Source organism: Siniperca chuatsi, linkage group LG5, assembly GCF_020085105.1.
Source record: "Siniperca chuatsi isolate FFG_IHB_CAS linkage group LG5, ASM2008510v1, whole genome shotgun sequence".
NCBI lineage: Eukaryota > Metazoa > Chordata > Actinopteri > Centrarchiformes > Sinipercidae > Siniperca > Siniperca chuatsi.
This window is the reverse complement of record NC_058046.1, coordinates 26,705,852-26,725,252: the sequence shown is the minus strand read 5'-3', so window position 1 is coordinate 26,725,252 and position 19,401 is coordinate 26,705,852. Positions and strand designations below refer to the sequence as shown.

Here is a 19,401-nt window from a genome sequence, read left to right as displayed (position 1 = left end):
ATCTGTGGTTCACATGATTGTGTTTCTCTTCTTACTGCATGTTGAGCTACTGCTCATCCATAATATATATGTATATTGATGGTAATATTAGCGCTACAGACAATTGTCTGCAGAGCTAATACAGGATACACTGTGTATATACTGTATGAGGCACAAAGAATTCCAATTAGCGGTGAGACGATTAGTGAGTTAATCAATTAGTCAAATGACAGAAAAGTTATCAACAATTCTGATAATCAATTAATCATTGAAGTCATTTATCAAACAAAAATAGCAAATATTCACTGGGTCCAGCTTCTGAAATGTGAGGAACATTTATATCATTGTAAATGTAATGCATTTGGGTTGGACTGTTGGTCGGATAAAAGAAAGATAAAAGAAATTTGTCGACGTCATTGTGGGCTCTGAAAACCTGTGATGGGCATATTTCGAAATTTTCTGGCATTTTATATTATAAACTACTAATCAATTTAACAAAAATTTAAAAATCAACAGATTAATCGATAATGAAAATAATCAGCAGCTGCAACTCTAAATAGAACAGGCAGATATTCAGTTACAGATTGACAAAACATTTATATAGCACTTTTAGACAATGCGCTTTACAATTTTTGCCTCTCATTCACCCATTCACACACACACACACTCACACCGAGCTATGATGCAAGGTGCTGGTCTGACCATTGTCTGACCAGTGCCCAAGGACACTTGTGGACAGGACCCTGTGATCAGTGGACGACTATTATATTTTTTTAAGATTATATTTTTCAGATGGGAGGTACTTCATCGCAATAACCTTAAAACTTCCTTGTATGACACCAATGCTTGACAGAATACATTTCTAAATCAAGAAAATGTGCACCCATCGATTTGTTACCAACGACATACATGCGTCAAAAAACCCAAACCACACAAAATTTAATTTGCACAGCTCTGACCTTCAGCACTCAACGCTGCTCATTAGACGAGATCTGTCTGTGTGTGCGTCTCTGTGACCAGACTCGTGATTAAAAATAGCCCAAATACTTTGTAAAAACATTCTTCCCCTGCTGGTAACTGAGATGAGACAACAAGAGAGCGGTGGAAAGTTCCCTAGATCTTGCTACCATGTCATTTTTATTGTGAAACAGTTGTAGACCTACCGTGGTGTAATAAATGATGACATCACTGCTGGTCATATTGCCATGGAGAATGTGTTCTTTCAAGTGTTGGATGAGCGTGCCCTGCAGAGACAGAGAGACAAAGCAAGAGAGAGAGATATAATGACTTGTTTTAAGGTTTTTGTTAATACGTTCATTCATGACATTGACATTTGTTGATTGTTACTTTTATTAATAAATGAACAGACACTAAATAAATACTACTACTATTTATATCTTCAAATTATAACAATATACTTAAAATATGTATAAACTCCATCAGTTGCACAAAAAAAAAGCTTCTAACCAAGACTACTAAGTGTACACAGCACACATAAGCAATTCTTTTGACAAAAAGGGCAATTCGTGTTAAGTGTGAATTCTCCCACAGTCAGCAGCACATCACAGTTGCATAGCTTATTATCGCTGGTGGTGAGTATGATCCGTATAAGTGTGTGTGACTGTGTACTTTAGTTTTGAGTCTACGTGTACGTTCCTATTTGCATGAACAGGTGCTCGTGTGTGTGCGCGCGTGCATATAATCTTTGGCAGGACTCAGCTGCCATACCCGTCCTTTGGTGCATGCCATGTTGCTACTGAAAGCATGTTAACAGAGCTGTAACAAAGCAGACAGCACAACAGTGCTGGGGCTAATTGGTAGAGCCAGCGAGGACTACCAGCGTTGCAATACAAAATGTTTTCACCAACGCATTACTGTCCAATTATTGGCAGCATGGGGAGAGGGAGGGGGCACAAAAGAAAGAGACAGAGAGGAAGACAATAAGTGAAAGAAAGAAAAGGGAGCTAGAGGAGAGAAAAAGTAAAGCAGGGGAAAAAAACCTGAAGAAAGTCTGAAAAGGAGGTTTAGGATAGAAAAGCTAATGTGAAAGAAGGGCAGCAAGGTAAAGCAAAGAACAGACAAACGGAGAAAAAAAACAATAGGTGTGTGTCAGAGAGGGAGATGAGTGTGTTAACCCATTTTGAATGTTGAGTGTTTCAGCCTTCAAAGTGCTGTGGTCCGTTTGAAATCACACATTCATCTGACACTCTCCCTCACTCAGATGTAGTATGTTTAGGGGGGAAAAAAATTCAATCACACACTCTCTTGAGAGCGAACACCTTTCTAAGACCGGCTGATGGAGCTTTGCTGCCATCTTGTGGTGAAGATGTAATATGTAAAACCAAATGACAGAGACATACAATTACTATTACTGTACTACTACTGAGGTACTGTAAAATAGAAGTATGATCAAATCTGGATAAAAAGGGTGTAGCACCCAATAATGTAATAATTTCCTGAAAATCTAATAAAATTTGCCCTTAACTTAAATGAAAATGTAATAAAACCCAATAATGTAATAACTTGACCAATGATGTAATGATGTAATGTAAAATGTCCTGTCCTGATATTGTAATAACATTTTTCCGATAGTGTAATACCTTTCAGGTGGGTCAATTTTTTTTTCAAAACTGATGTAATCATTTTGAGGGATAATGTAATAATGTAAAAAAGTATGCGGAAATGTAAAGTGTGCAAGTATACAAAATTTATAATACTGTTAGTGTCATGTTAGCCTACTGTAAACTAGGCTTTATGTAGTGAAATTTACAACAGATGGCAAGTAGTACGTTGTTATCTCACAAAGATGCCTTAAACTAAAATCCCTATCAATGGGAGATGAACCCGCCCATACCCATGCTGATTGGTCGTTGTGCAAGGATCGTCCATTAGACCAGAGCGGATCTTAGATTAGACACCATCAGAAGATGACAAAAGCTGCAGAAGATGGCTAACGTTACACAAGCAAGCGATGAAGGCAAAACAGTCGATTCAAACTCCATGAAATGTTCTTCTTCATCTGAGTCAACAGTGATTCTTATTGAATAAAGTGTCTCCATTGCCTCGCCTGATCTTGTGAAATTTCTGCATTCAAAAAGGGTTTCAAATCAAATTTAAAATCAAGAAAAAAGTTGACCTTAATACTTACCTGCATTTTAAAGTAGATTAGACCATGGATTATGATGGGGGGTTCCAATCACGGATTTTCAAGTTTTAAAGGGGGCCTGACCAAAAAAGTTTGAGAACCACTGCCTTCACTTAAGTTTAATTTCTGGGCACTTTTTACAACCCTGGTGATTTCTTTCCTGATAAGGCAAACACTTTGCGTTGCGATTAGTACTGTCAAATTTCTGTGAGCGCACAGCCTAATTGTTTTGGTAAGCGAGGGAAAATAACGAAACTGCTGAGCGCCTGTCAAGACAATAAGGCTGATTTAAAAAATAATAATTGTGGAATGGGCTATTGCAATTTGTTCAATTATCATTATCGGTAAAATGTTATTACAATATCAGTCAGGACATTTTCTTACATTTTCGATCAAGTTCAGTGCAAATTTGATTACATTTTCAGGAAATTATTACGTGTTACAGGGATGAAAGAGGACTCCCACAATGGCTGTCGATAAATCGTTAACACATTTTTAATGTTTTGAAGGATTACATCATAAAACTGTGATTTTGCTCTTAATATGTCAGATGTGTGTACCATAACTAAATCTCTTTGACAGCTGTAATATTGAGAGAGTGGGAGTTTCCATTAGCCTTTAAAATTTAGGATCACATATTCCCGATCAAAAGCTCCAGAAAAGCTACTAAATGGATCTTGTGTTAAAAGATTTTTCAACTGCCTTTTCCAAGGTCAAGAATTAACTTTAAACCTTAGCTCTCAAGTCAGAATGAATGAGAAATCCTTAGTGATCAGAAATGAACATTTGACCATCTATAATTCCATAACAACAGGGCAAACGCCGATCTGCTGATCAAGATCATGCGTGATGGTTTGCAAGCTCCAGAACAGCTAATAAATAGACCTTGTGGTGAGATTGTTTTCTCAACTCCTCTTTCTTTTCTTATCTTCTCTTCTTGAAAACATTACTCTGGCCTTTGTGGGAGCATCACATTCTTTTCAAATTGTTCACATGTCTATTAATATAAATGGTGTGCACTGAATATCAAACTGTACATGTGGGCCAACCCAGGAGAGCTCTGCAAACAGATGCGACCAGCGCGTGCTAATGTGCGTGTGTGTGTGTGTGTGTGTGTGTGTGTGTGTGTGTCTGAGAGAGAGAGAGAGACAGCTGTGGTCTATCTAACCCTTGTGGAGAAGTAACAAAAAATAGTAACAAAAAGTAACAAAAACAGCAACAAAAGTAGCACTTTGTTTTGAACTGTAATGTTCCTTATTCCAAATTGTTTACATAATGTAATCAATTATATGTTATAAAAGTACAAACATGAATACAGGACGACCCACGGGTCAGTAAGATGTAACATTCCTCCCATTATTTATAAAATGATGTGAGCTCAACAAACAAAGAGAAGGACAGTGATCCATAATTATGATTTCTGGGCTAATGGAAGCCAATGTGTTTCTTACCCCAGCAGAGTGAACCATACATTTAGGAGCTCCTGTGGTGCCAGAAGAGTACATGATGAACAGAGGATGACTGAATGGAAGCTGCTCAAACTCCAGCTGAGGAAACTGGTCGACCTCACCACGCCCAGATGCCAAGAAATCGTCTAGAAATACGCTGCGGTGACAAAAAACAAAAACAGAGAAAAATTTGTCAAAGACTAAATTAAGGAAAATACTTAGACAATATATAAGAAAGAGAGTATATCTCTGACCTACTCACTGTCATACAAAAATATTCTCAGTTTTAACACTTGTGTAGTTGCATCCACAGACACACACCTGTTGGGGATCTTGGAGAGGTCAGTCTCGTGTTTGGAGCGAGCGTAGGGAATCACCACTACTTTCTTCAGGTCAGGCAGACCTACACAGACAGACAGACAGACAGACAGACAGACAGACAGACAGACAGACAGACAGAGACAGAGAGACAGAGAGACAGAGAGACAGAGAGAGAGACAGAGAGGTGTTGTTTCCATGAACAAGTAACAAATTTTGGATCTTTACGGAAGCCACTGAAGATTTTTTTTAATGAGGCGCTGAAAGATGCTTAGTAACTCTCTGGGCATTCCTGTGGTAGCAGATGAAGAAATCCTACTTCATACTTTACATGTATCCAGCATGTTATGCATTAATTCTTCCGACAGTTTAATTTTGAACACTTGTAAAACCCAGCTACTTTATTCTACTCTCCTGGCCCTTATGTTCTCTATCTACATGTTAGCAGAAATTCCTTCTAAGTTTTAATTGCTGTTAAGAGACCAAAACATGTTAAAAAAAAAAAAAGTCGGCACACATGTCTTTCATGACTGTCTTTCTACATTCTCCATACTATATTTGTTATTCTATGTAATTAATTGATGGTAATACTGGAGTAAGAGCAGAATAATAAACCAAAAAATGTAAAAATGTATGGTCAGACAGATTATGTGGGTGCCAACCTTTGACAACACTGGTCAGCTTTTCCATGTGGTCATGCGTTTTGCCGTTGTAAACCACAGCGGCAACAGAGAAGATCAGCTTGGGCTGGATTTGAGAAAACCTGTCAAGGACACCCTGAGACCAAAAAAAAAAAAGAGAGAGAGGGTTAAAACCTATTAAAATGAAAAGTAAGAACAAATAATTAGAGCCTAGAGAAGTCTGCAAAAACTCCACAGGAAATTAGATAAATATTTTTTAATTTAACTGTTACCCACAAGGCACACAAAAGTAAATCTAGAATTGTCATGTTTGATAGAAAGGAATTCTGAGATTAAATAAGATTTTAAGGGGAGAGGAATGAGGTTTTTAACCAAAAAGGAGAGCACTAGAGTAAGTAGACAGGAAGTACAGATAACACCACTCCAGAACAGGAGCATATTAGTGTGCAATGGCAGAAAACAATGTGATTCAGACAAAATGTATGAGGAATTTAATGAAGAGTCTGCACAATATACCTTTATCTCTTACATCTGTACATTACTACCTACGTAAAGCATAAACTGGAAAAATATAGTCAAATAATTTCCTACTATGGGTGACAACACATTTTTATTGTAAGTGCAATTCTCGGATCTGCCAGACGGGGCAGTAGCACACCAGAAACAAGAAGCAGAGACCAGTTGACAAAAAGACCATTGAGGAAAGAGTTGCTGTAGGATGAAGTTAATTACACTCACGCTCACTGATTCCCCTTTTATATGTTTGTTTGTATATGTGAGTCTGTTTTGCCACAATCAAGAATCCCCTATGAGAATTGATAAAAGACCGTTGGCCCACTACAGCTCAGGACTGTTGGTGGAGGAAGACGTGAGCTCTGCCAGGATTAACAGATAGAAATTGCCACTCTGACACTAGCACTCAAAATCTTGCATGGGAAACTGTTGATGTGTTGAAGTGCTATTGATATGATATGCCGATATGGAAAAAAAAAACAAAAAAAAAAACTATAATGTAAATAAAAAAAAATACAAGTATAAAAATAGTATAGTACAGTCCTTACGTTGACTCCAAAATCAACAGATGTGGAACTCCAAATGGCTCCGATGCTGGCAGCTGCTAACATGGCCTCCACTGCATGGATACCATTGGGTAGGTAGCCTGAAGGGGGAGAGAGAAGGAAAACATTGTTTAAGCAGCAACCCACAAGATTCCTTTTATTTAAAAAATGACTATAGATGTATGTAGAGTTTAAAAATAAAGTATTATGATGGTGTTTGATAAACATACAGATCTACACAAGCATTAAATATACAAATTGACAACAGGACATAAAGAATGTGCATATGTGCATCATCAGCTTACTCACACTCGTACATTTACAGACAAATCCTGCTACTGTTTATTATCAAACTGCCCAACAGCACAGAACTGTATTTCCATAAATTAGTTGTGCAATGTTGTTGTCCAGGCCACACATCATACGTGACAAGAACCTCGACTACAGTTTATTCAGCATCTACAGAAATAAAGTATATTATAGTAGAAGGAAACAATCCGAAACATCAGGAATTATTCTATTGTTTGTTAGATTTTCCATCATCTAGGTTATGTGATATCTAGCAGTAGTGAAATGAGAGATTTCACTACTACTACAGAGCAATTGGATTTGTTATGTAGTCTCTGTCTTATAACAGGAGAATACCATGCAGTAGGTCACCTCACTGAGAGAATAGCTGAAGAAGACAAAGAGGAGGAAAGAAGGAGAGACAGAAAGATGTTGAGCAAAAACAATCTGGATAAAATGAGGAGAGAGAAAAATGAGAATGTAAAAAGAGAGAGGGAGGGAGAGAGGTAGAAAAGTGATGACTATCAACCAGAGCAGTGAGAATATTTCATTCTTAACAAGCAGAGCTGGGATCATAACTGCTGTCTTACTGTGATATATTCCTTGATCAATATAGGAAATGGTGCCCAAGGACACTACAAGTCTTTTCACTGGACAGACACAGACAATCAGTGATTGAGAGAGAGAGAGAGACAAAGAGAGATATAGACAATTGCATCATAGAAACTGAAGAATACTGAATAGGGATGCACAATATTGAAATACTTACCATTATCTGATAACCATTCATTCTCATGATAATTTCATCTGGTGCCAATAAAGACAATTTTCATCTCACTGCAATACTAACATGTGTAATCACTGGATTTACTTACTGATGTCAATATAGCCCTTCAGTCATGGCAAAAGTTGAACTAAACTAAATCTATTACATTCAAATTCGATTAATAAAAGTTTTATTTTAACAGAAAAGAGAAAATAGTTAATTATGGCTAAAATATATGACATGGAGTAAAAAACTGATATGGATTGGCCAGGCTCAACACAGGAGCTCTCATGCTACCTTTAAACACAGGGCTGTTTTGTTGATGACATATCTAATCTAACATGATAAAGCAATAATACAATAATACAATCTGACTGGTCAAAGGCAAACAGCAACCATACTGTCACTTCCTATGAATCATGAATAATCAGGCTTTATTGGTTGCTATTCTGACTCCTGCTGTAACCAGGAAGCTGATACTGGCTCGATGACATCTCAGACTGACAGATCACAATCCTGCTACACTGGCTCTACAGGCACTCTCATAAATTATTACTCTCTTACACTGGACCAGGACAAATAGTGTCATGGATCATAATCTTACTACAACATCTTGCTTGACTGCCTCTGTGGCAACTATTATGAATCACTATCTATATACAACACTGCTTACACATCAAAGCAACACACTGCTGTTCCTATCTGTTTATTCATGCTTACCTCTATAAAACTTTTTTGGTCTACGTGCATGTTGATAACCACTGAATGAAAGCCAACTTGCCCTTCAGGAAGTTAATGGGTACTTACACCACTTCATATTAAAATGCACCATCCCAGTGCTATTGTTCTAACATTTGGCTACTGTTTTCTTATCTTAGCAACTGAAACAGATAGTGATTTCAAAAAGTACCACAAGATGTAGAAAATAATTACTTTGTTGAATTCTTCCCGTTAAAATTCAGGTTTTAGCCCTGTGAGCTGGGCAGTTATCGGATAATGGTTACAGAAACAAGAATGTGACCTGTGGAGACAGATTGTCTCGGCTGAGTTGTCCAAGAAGGAATCCTTCTTGGACAACTTCTGCCATGTGCGTCTTGGTGCGTGTGCATAATAAAAACAAAGCAGAGACCCACTCGTGAAAAACATTGCTCCACAGCACTACTACATGTCAAAGACTCCACAGGGTACCTTTAAGATGAATATGAAGCCCAATTAAAACAGCTGAAACTAATTCTAGCACTGAAGGGGGAAATTCTGTGGATTAAGTCAAGTAATTGGTTTGACAATACTTCAAGAATAAAGCAAGGAATGTTGGTGTTGATGGTACACATTTATTGAATGACGTCAAAGAAGTTGGATAAATTAGACTTTTTCCAAATGCTACAGAATTTTGCAGTCACATCTTATTTGTCTTGCTTAAATTTTACACTAAAGATTTTTTTTCAAAGCTTATAAAAGCAACTTTGGTTAATACTATGTGTATTTTAAATTACACAGAATTAAAAGAATATGCATTCCCTAGTGGATGAACAGTGGGTGTGAAGGCTGGATACAAGCTAACAGCATGGAGGGTGATGTTGAGGATGATAGGACCAAAGAGAAGATCAATGGAACTATAAGGTGCGTGTGTGTGTGTGTGTGTGTGTGTGTGTGCTGGGTTGGCTCATGTCTTGCTATAAAGCTCGGTTGACTTCATCAGCTAAGTGCCTATATATCTCCTGGATTACAGACAATGACAAGACATTTTAGTTACGACCTGGGGATAAAGACATCTCACACAACACACACACACACACAAGTGAGCACACACATTCAAACACACACGCACACAGAGATTTGTGTTTAGATATGTGATGAAAGTAATAAGAAGAAGGGAGGCATGAAGCAGGTGGTTCTCTCTCTCTCTCTCTCTGTTTCTCTAGCTCCCTCTCCCTTTCTGTCCGTCTCTCCAAACCTCCCGTCTTTCTAATGAGATTCCCACAGAGCTTAAGTCATTTAGCTAATGGATTTCCTCACTGCAATATCCATCTTTCCTCTGAGCACAAACACAAACTTTCAAACACATCCTGGTCATTTTTGGAGCAGCATTTGAACAATCAACTAAAAAAAAAAAAAATACACCAGCATTTTCTGACCTCTGAACTATTGTCCCTGCTCTCTGTCATCTTTATCCAGACAAAAACATTTGTAACAAAAAAATATGTTCAATCCACCCAGCAAAAACAGAAATTGCTTCAAAGAATGGTTCAGACATCTGAGATGCTACTATCTGCCAGCGCTTTGTAACTGAAGCCCTTGATACTGACACAGCACAAACGGCTCAATACACATTGCTGCGTCATGGTTGGAAATGTGGCACAAAATAGGGAATGAAACGGAGACAGTGACAGATAAGACTCAGTGCAATTATACATTCACATGCACTTATGCTGTAGCTCAGATCTGTTTTAACAAACAACATACAGGCATTGTTCTGTATTGTATTGGAGAGCAGTACTAACAGCTCAATATGCATTTCCACAGCCAGCAATGTGGCAACAAGCTACAAAGGTGACAGAGATAATCTCTTAAGGGCATTTGACAATTGTTTTCAAAAAATATACTGATGACAAACTGGTGGGTAAATGTATATGACATACATTAAAACTCCAATTGCTGCAATGGCGCTGCTCAGTGGCAGTTTATACTGTTTAGTTTGCTGGTTTAAATGTGTATATCTGGATGAATGTACTGTACAGTGGGGCCTTGCAGAAAAAACATGCACGTTCAGCCATTCCTCCCTGTACAAATATGAACTTTGAAAAAAATAAAGGGTGACTTTCAGAAAGAGCTGCGACGAGTGCCAAGACAGCCAGCTCTCCTTACCAGTGAGAACAAGCACACACACAGATTTATGGCAAAGGAGCACATGTCCAGCTCATGCTGCAACATGTTTCAAACCAGAAAGAATGAAGAAGGAGAGGATTAAGAAGACAAGGGGATAAAAAGAAATACGTTAGGCAATAAATCTATCTACCAACTAATTTGGTTGGTAATCAACCATCACTTTGCAGGCAGAAAAATTATATAAAATGCTAATTCCATTTTTTCCATACTCTCATGTTTTCCCCCAGTGAGACAGAGAGCAATACATTTGAGACTTACCTACGACCCTGTCTCCAGTCTGGATGCCCATCTTCCTCATGGCTGCAGCAAACAACGCCACATCACGCCTCAGCTCCCCAAACGTCACCTTCACAATCTCCTCATTTGCCTCCGCTGGTAGACAGAGACACAAACAGAAACTAAGACATGTGTACAGAAACAGAGATAAATGTGTACATTTCCAAAAATTATTCTGAAAACCGAGGACACCTGGATATATTTTGATTGATTTGGACATTTTAGGTTTTGCGATCATGCATATGTTGTTTTTATTTAGATTGACATAAATTCCAATAAACCCCTGAAATTCAAATCCACAGAAAAGAAAAAGAGGGAAACAGAGATGAATAAATAGAGAAGGATAGTGTGGCAGGACAGATGCACAGACAGGAATAGGCATCTTGTCTCTCTAATAGTTTACTGACATTTACAGAGGCTCCACAGCATTATGACCAATGGGCCTTCTCATAATTACATTACAGCTCCTGAGGAAGGTTGTGTGCATGTGTATGTGTACATGATTGTGCAAAAGTCCACTCTCCCTCATATACACACAGATAGGACAATAAAGAAGGGCCTATCCATTAGTATGTGACAGTCCAGAGTGACAGAACAGGGAGCAGCAGTTAATCTAATAAAGTGACGTTTGCAGCCTTGCACTCACTGCTGCATCAATTCTGAACTCAAATGCAGCTTCAACTCTGTTCTTTTGTGTCTTCCAGACTTTCTTCCTGCTTAGTTCATATACAAATACAAACTGTGAAGAGAAAATAAAACAGAGAGTAAACACAATCTGTGCAAAAACCCCAGTCCCTATCACATACAGGTAAGCTGGGAGGGAGAAACCACAGCTTGTTAAAATGCACCATGGGGAGAACTGCAAAAACAGCAAGTAAGGCAAACAAAACAAAAAAATACTGCAGGGGCGCCCCGGTAGCTCACCTGATAGAGCACGCGCACCATGTACTAAGGCTGAGTCCTTCCCTCTCTCTCTTCCCTCTTTCCTGTCTCTCTTCAGCTGTCCCTATCTAATAAAGGCAAAAAAATATATATACTGCTGTTTATTACATAGTTTTTAATCAGCATCATATACTTACTTGCAGCATAGAGAGCGACTTTGTCCTGGTCTGCATGTTTGAGCAAGTTCTCAGTGTAGTTGAGCCGAGCTCCTTTAAACCACTCTGGAACATCTGAGATCTGTTTGGATACATCCACCACCTGGTACACACCCACAAAACACACCAAGGACACACACACACAGAAGAGACACAGCATTGTCATTGACTAAGACCGTGCATTTTAAAGCTTTGGTGCTCTTGCTGGCACAGAATTAAGTCTCGTCCTAAATATGTTTCTTTCTTTCTCAATAAACTAAACTTAACTTAAACTAAAATGCTTGGTTTAGATTAAGTGGACAGCACACAATACTGTCCAATAAAATAAAATAAGATGGAATACAAAAAATAAAGATATGACCGATCAGAGAGATAAAGTCTCTGCACTGGGCTCTGACAACAGCACTCACAATTGTTATGGAGGACACAAATGGGACTGTGAGATAAAAACACTCAAAACTGAAAGCCACACTAATCAAGCATATGCCTCTACCACTGTAACAGCTGATTGTGTTGCTGTACTTGAAACAAGAACAGCCCACTGTGCCTCACTGTTACAAAATGTTTGATTGACTAATTGACTTAATTATCTCCCTATCATCCATGTAATGTATGCTGGGACTGCAAACCTAAGAAAGGATTAAGTGGGTAAGAAAAAAAGGTATGCTTAAAAACCCAACATGTGACGTGGAATGTGCTATCCATGTGTACAAAAGGGGTGTGTCAACAACAAACAACAGTGCCTTTTTGTTGCACCATTTATTACCGCACACGCCCACCTAAGTGGCCATATCCTGGAACTAAGCAACATTAAGAGGCTATACAGTGAATTAAATAATGAACACACACATTAAAATAATTCAGTGATACCTCCTTTTTCCAACTGGCTTTTTTATGTAGCCTTGATAAAATTGGTACAGATTTAACGTTAACAAATGAGCTAAATTGGTTAGAAATGCCATTATAAGCCTTACAGTCTTTGAATTTCAGACAGGGTGGGAAACAATCACACATTATCCGCAAAAATGAATGCGCCATGTGTAAATTGTAGCTGCAGATTTGTCTTTTTTAGCAGCCACTTTGACAGGTATCATCAATTAGAGATTTTCCTTTATTCAAAAATGGAAAGGTTAAAGTAGTTCATGAATTAACTATGTATCTGCCATGTAGGATGAATCATATCAGATTACTGCCTTTCCATTGAAAATAATCACTAAGGAAGACTGTTCACCAACTCATAGCACAACAAGGAAGTTTATTAATATTTACACTTCAAACATTTTGGAAACAATGGGCCTCGCTCATTATTTTGTTTTATTTGTCAACTTAAATCTCTGCGCGTTCTGCAAAACATGTAAATCTAGTGTGCCAAAAACAGTGAAATATTTTACACCACGTGCCATCTTCAAATATCAATCAAATCAACATAGTATTTTTTTGATGGCATTTGAACAGACCGTTTTGGAAATGTGATGAAAGTACACATGTAATTTCACAACACTGGGAACCATTTTACAGTGTTACATAGGGGTTTGTATTAAATGTATGACTTAGTGTACTCCGGTAGAGCCACAAGAAAGCAGCAGACTGGTAAAATTGAAAATGACCACCATAAAAACAAGAAAATTCCTACAAATGAAATCCTGGTCATTCACTGCATCTTTCAGGTCAGTTTTTCTACTCTGACAGCCACGTCAGAACCTCAAAAAACTCACTTGTTGGCACTTTTCTAAACAATAGATTTTGTTTTTTATTTTATTGTCAGATGACAGTGTACCAGCAGAGGTTGGACTCACCTCTTCATATGGTTTGGAGCTGACTACTCCACAGAAGCGCCACACCTCTGCCCAGAACTCCGAGTAGCTGTCCACCGACCACTGGTACAGGTCATTGTAGTTGGCTAGAGGACAGAACAAAAATATTAATATTACTTACTGGTGAGACTATCAGTTCAAACATAGAATGTAAAGTTGCTACAGTTAAATACAAGAAAAGATCAGACATTAGTACAAGTACCACTAAAGCAAAACAAGTCAAATTGATTACTTGCAACATCATGGGTTGAAATCAGCATCCAAGCTCCTGTCATGTTCCACTAATAACCATCAAATAAACCAGAAGCCAAAGAAAATTCCTACAAAACTCTGGCCTTTTGTTCTGTTAACCTGAGATTAAAGTCACCGATAATCTCCAAACATTATTTAATGATTAAAGCCAAAATGCCAAATGCCAAAAGTGATTCTCAGTTAAATTCAGTCAGTGGGTGCTGTTATACACAATCTGTAATCACATCTACATTGTAAGATAATTCTCGTACTGAGGGGGATTCACAAAGATTTGGCTTCTTCATCGAGATCCAGTAACCAGCAGAAAGGAAAAGTCGGGTCAAGGTGACCAAGTAAATGCTGGCAGATCTCCAAGCATAATTTAAAGAAGTGGTTCCCAATCTTTTTGGCTTATGACCCTTTATATAAGTAGTGCTTACTCGCAATCACTAATCAGCTTGCATGTGTCTATGAGCTGTAAGCAGATCAGCCAAAGACTGATGTTCGCTTATCAGGTTGTTTCATTTTAATAGTTTTTAGGGGCATAGATGTGTCTTTTTTTTTAAAATATAATTTTATGAAGTAGTATTAAGTTGTATCTTCTTCTTTCCTACTTTGTTAATCATCTTGACATCTGAAATGTATCTTGCAACAGTCTATGTTTGGGGGGGGGGGGGCTACCAGATTGGGAATCACTGATTTAAAGGAAAAGTTGTCCTCTCTATCAGCTGCTTTGATAGTTTACCTAGCCAATCTGCACTCTAATAATCATTATGCCTGTTAAAAAAAACATTTATGCCATTTTCATTTCACACACATCTGTCATAGCTGTACTACACTCCCGCTCCTCTTTCTCTCCAATTACGTAATTATCTCTCTCTCTCTCTCTCTCTCTCTCTCTCTCTCTATTCATTCAGTACCCGGTGGACCAAGTTCTTCAGCATTCCCCCAGCACCCTGTTGGCTCAAATTTACACGGTAGCAAAGATACAATTGAAATAGGCCGCTCTCTCTCATCGCCTGGCAGCTCTGCAGGCAGACAGTCTTTAGGTTAGTTAGGAGCTGGAAGTAATCCAAGCAGGAGAGCTAAGCAGAGCTGCAGTGTTATAAACAACTAATTATTATTTAAAAAGAGCAAGCGATGAGCAAGTTAGAGGCCATATTTATTATTATTCGTATTAGTCTATACCTGCAGAGATGTGTTTATGCTGATTCACTGTCTCTTTAGTACCCCCCTTTAAATTGCCAAATGGCTGCACACCAAAGTTAGCTTAAAACACTGCATTGCAAAGCACCTTTAGACAGTGGCAATTTAGAGCTAATAAGCTGTCTGTAAGATAATTACACAACATATAACGTTATGGACAGATAGCAATAAAAAAATCCGACCACCTAACGTTAACGTAGCTCTCTCTTTCTCTCTCTCTGTCTGGCTGGCTCCTTGTCTGTCTCCCTCCCTCCTCTCTACTCACCCAGATTAAGTCCGTAGTCCCCGTTGACCTGTATCCTAAACTTGTCCATCTGTGTGTTCCTCTTGGAGTCCGGGTACCACAACACCTTGCTCTCCATATACATAATTTTCTCGCTCTTCCCTTCCGTGTCTATAGACATCTTTGTCGTGTCCCTTTGTCGGCTGCCAAACACCGGTTAGCGCGAGTACCGAGCGCCTTTCTTCAGCTAACTGTCCTTTAAGGTGAGGGCTCGTGTTAAACTAGATCACTGGCTAGCTAGCTACTTAGTTTGAATGGCTAGGGAATTACAGTGGGAGACAGCTACCAACGCTCACTGTCAAAGACGAGCGTGGGGCTGCCAAGTAACTGACAGAGCACGCCCAGCGTCTTGACGTAGCCGAGCGAGCTGGATTCAAGAACGCACAGTGTTCAATACTGTTATGCAAATTGTTATACGATGTAATCTACAGAATAGCCCAAAGGGTTCCGAGCATATTAATGATTATAGTGATCTATAATGATAGTCTCTGAGAAGCTATCTCTCAGTATTCAGTATAGATAGCTATATGCTCACTTTTAATCATATATACATTCTAATATAAATATTTCAAACCCTAAATCGTGAGGTGTGAGGTTAATTGAATGTTTTAGGTCATCAAATGAGTTTGATTGAATGAAGCTATTGATATGAAAAACCTTGCATCCTACCAAAATATTATCAGAACTTTATGACTTCATATTTCCACTGCTTCATTCAAAATATGAGCTAGCCAAAATTTAAAAAGACATTAGAGATATTTTGAAAAAATAAAGTGTTGCTAGAATGCAGTGGTGCAATGTAATTACGGCCATTTACTCAGGCACTGTACTTAAGTGTAATTTGGAGGTACTTATACTTTACTTGAGGTAGTTCTAATGCTAATTTACAATTATTCATCGCTACATTTCAGAGGCAATTGTACTTTTTACTCTAATACATTTATTTGTATTGTATATGTATTATTGTTACATGCTCATCATATGAGCCAGTTTGTGTGTTAGTGTCAATACTGTTGTCACAGTATGTCTCATGTGTTGTCTGCTGTGATCTGTCTGACCTGTGTCTCTTGTTTTTTGTCACATGGGTGACCAAACTGGCTTCCCCTATTGAGATTTTAAGTTATCTAATCTATTGTTATTTGACACCTATAGTTATTTGTTACTTTGGTGATTAAGTTATTACATTCCAAAACTATGTTCAGTTCATAAAATATGATGCAATGTTATGGAATAAACTAATATATTTCAAATTAGCTCCACCTTCACCATGGCAACACTAAAATGTTACTTACATGTTTATGCAATTAGCATAATATTAGCAATAATATTTTAATAATTTCTGAATATAATATATAATAATATAAAACTGACAGGGTTCTGTCCTATACTCCCTGCACTGGCTCCCTGTCCAGTTCAGAATTCATTTTAAAATTTTGACATTTGTTTTTAATGCAGTCATTGGCCTTGCACCTTCCTATCTGTGTGAGATTTTGAGCCCTCACCGACCCGGCAGAGCTCTACAATCTGCTGGGCAACATCTGCTGGAGGTCCCCCGGTCCCGGTGCAAACAGTGGGGCGACCGTTCTATTGCAGTGGCCGGTCCGAAACTCTGGAACTCTCTGCCCATTGACTTACGGTCCATCACTGACCTGCCTTTGTTCAAAGCCAAACTTAAAACCCACTTATTTAGAATAGCTTTTAACACTCAGTGGCCCTGTGACATCTCTCTTTATCTTAATGTTGTTATGTGCTCTGCTGACCTATTTGTACTTTTATTATTTGTTATTATCATTATTATTTTTTTATCTTGTTTTTAATGTTGTACAGCACTTTGGTTCAGCTTCAGCTGTTGGAAGGTGCTATAGAAATAAAGCTTGATTGATTGATTGTTCATTCTGCTGCATGAGTAATTTTGCTTTTGATACTTAGATACTTAGATAACATTGTACAATTCTGTAAATCTTGCTTATTATAACTGTATGTAGTAGTATTTAGTATGTATTATGACTGAGACAAACCTATTTGTGGTGTGATTCTGACTGACATTGAAGTTGACCTGAAATGGACCCTGGCACTCCGCAGCAAGTGTCTCTTTTATCTGTTTATCCTGGCTGTGCCTCCCCACAAACTAATGTAGTTGATACTTTAAGTATATTTTGCTGATAATACTTTGCTTCAGTAAGATTTCGAATACATGGCTTTTACTTGCATTGGCGCATTTTCACATTGTGGCATCGCTACTTCTACATAAGACAGATAAGACTTTGAATACCTCTTCCACCACTGTCATTTTTTGAGTTTCATAATGTCACATTTCCACAGTTTCATTCAAAACAAGAGATATCCAATAGGCTACATGAAAAGAAATTACAATTATTGAGCCAAAGGTATTACTAGAATTAATGTAATATAATAATAATAATATTATTATTGTTATAGGTAAGTATGCAGGTTATTCCAAAACCTCTTAATGTCTATTTCTGAAATATGCCTCTTGAATGGATGCAAAAGCAGAGTAACCCTGTACTGGCCATGCTGTGAAAATGTAGATTGTCATTATACTAAACATGTTGGCTGGAGTTTATCCACGTGCCAATAGATGCAATTAGTTTTATAGAAAAATTCATACATTTCGTGGATTCTTTAACCTAGGCGCAAAGACTGTTGCATCCCGTAGAAGTCTTGAACATCACCCACACGTGAACGCGCAATACAATTGTATATTGGAGTCTCTCAAAATGAAGGATTTTGATTGGTCGTCAGCACACTGGTTCCACATCAGCCGACAGATCGGTCTATGTGGGAGGCGTAGCATAACTGTTGGAATGGCATGTGGTTTGATCAATGACAAGCTGGCTTTTGGTGCTTCACAGGAGGCATATTAGCCAATCAGAGAGCTAGAACGTAGGAGCTTTTTAGGGGTGTGCCCAATCAGTGAGAGGAAAAGAACGACCCTCCTCACTGTCTGGTGGTGTCATCTGAAGTTTGATTCAATGATGGAAAATGTATTTTATAGTTTAGCCATGCCCTGTCTAGTCTAGTCTGCTTTTCAATACTGTATGCCCATAATTCGCCTACCCTATTAATGGCAATTTCACAAAAATGACCTATGACTGCCTTTTATTTATCTTTGGACACTTTTTATCATAACCTGATGCTCTTAGAATTTGTGAAAATTGTGCCCTTGTGCCCTTCCTCGTTCACATTCAATAACCAAATGCAAATGCAGTTGTAATCCATTTACAGTACATTAAACATTACCCTAATAGCCACCCACGCATGTGTGGGGTTATAAAACACACACAGAGAAACTGAAAGAGAAGGGAGCCAAAATCTAAACAAACTCCACTGAATGAGCATCCCTGCTTTGTGACCGAAGGTCGTGTCTTTTGAGTTGTTGCATTGCTGTGTGTTCTGGCAGAGCAGGGACTATAAAGAAAGAGACAGACTGAGCTAACAAAATGTTGTAAACTGTCTGATAGTATTTTGTAATGTGGTACCAGCGTTCTTAAAAGCTGCCTAGGACCGGGAGTCCAGATTGCAAAAATGGAGGCCTCGTATCTCAAACCTGAGCTCTTCTACCCTGAAATCCAAGCAAATATGTGGGTCTGATTCTGATTCTGATTCTGAACCACACTGTGTCTTTTGATTTGCCGAGTTATTAAATGGTCACCCTCTTAACCACACGTTTTGACCATGCCTTTATCAAAGGACCATCATGTTGTAGCTATCAAATGTACAGCTGCTGAATAAGGAATATTTCAAAAGGTTCAAATTAATATTCATATTATTAAACATTGGGGAAGCAGCTAGTATTGCTCATGGGCTCCCTGCTCAAGCTGGCACAGCCACCAGTGAAAATATTGTTGGACTTACAAACAAAGTGGGAATGTATGATGCATCTTTAAACAAACAGATTCTTTGGCCACAACATCCTTTTTCTGTACATCTCAATCAATTCGGAG

At 38.2% G+C, this 19,401-nt stretch overlaps 1 protein-coding gene across 1 annotated transcript in view; it reads right to left on the bottom strand.

Moving 5' to 3' along the window:
* aacs (acetoacetyl-CoA synthetase) overlaps positions 1-15,762 on the bottom strand; it is a 39,869-nt gene extending 24,107 nt beyond the window's left edge. Inside the window, exons 1-9 of the mRNA XM_044195313.1 lie at positions 15,419-15,762; positions 13,699-13,802; positions 11,885-12,005; positions 10,788-10,901; positions 6,593-6,690; positions 5,553-5,667; positions 4,894-4,975; positions 4,576-4,729; positions 1,143-1,223 (exon numbers count right to left, since the gene is read on the bottom strand). Coding sequence (XP_044051248.1) covers positions 1,143-1,223; positions 4,576-4,729; positions 4,894-4,975; positions 5,553-5,667; positions 6,593-6,690; positions 10,788-10,901; positions 11,885-12,005; positions 13,699-13,802; positions 15,419-15,557 — 1,008 coding nt within the window. The 5' untranslated portion in view covers positions 15,558-15,762. The remainder of the gene's footprint in view (positions 1-1,142; positions 1,224-4,575; positions 4,730-4,893; positions 4,976-5,552; positions 5,668-6,592; positions 6,691-10,787; positions 10,902-11,884; positions 12,006-13,698; positions 13,803-15,418) is intronic.
* Positions 15,763-19,401: the final 3,639 nt, after the last annotated feature.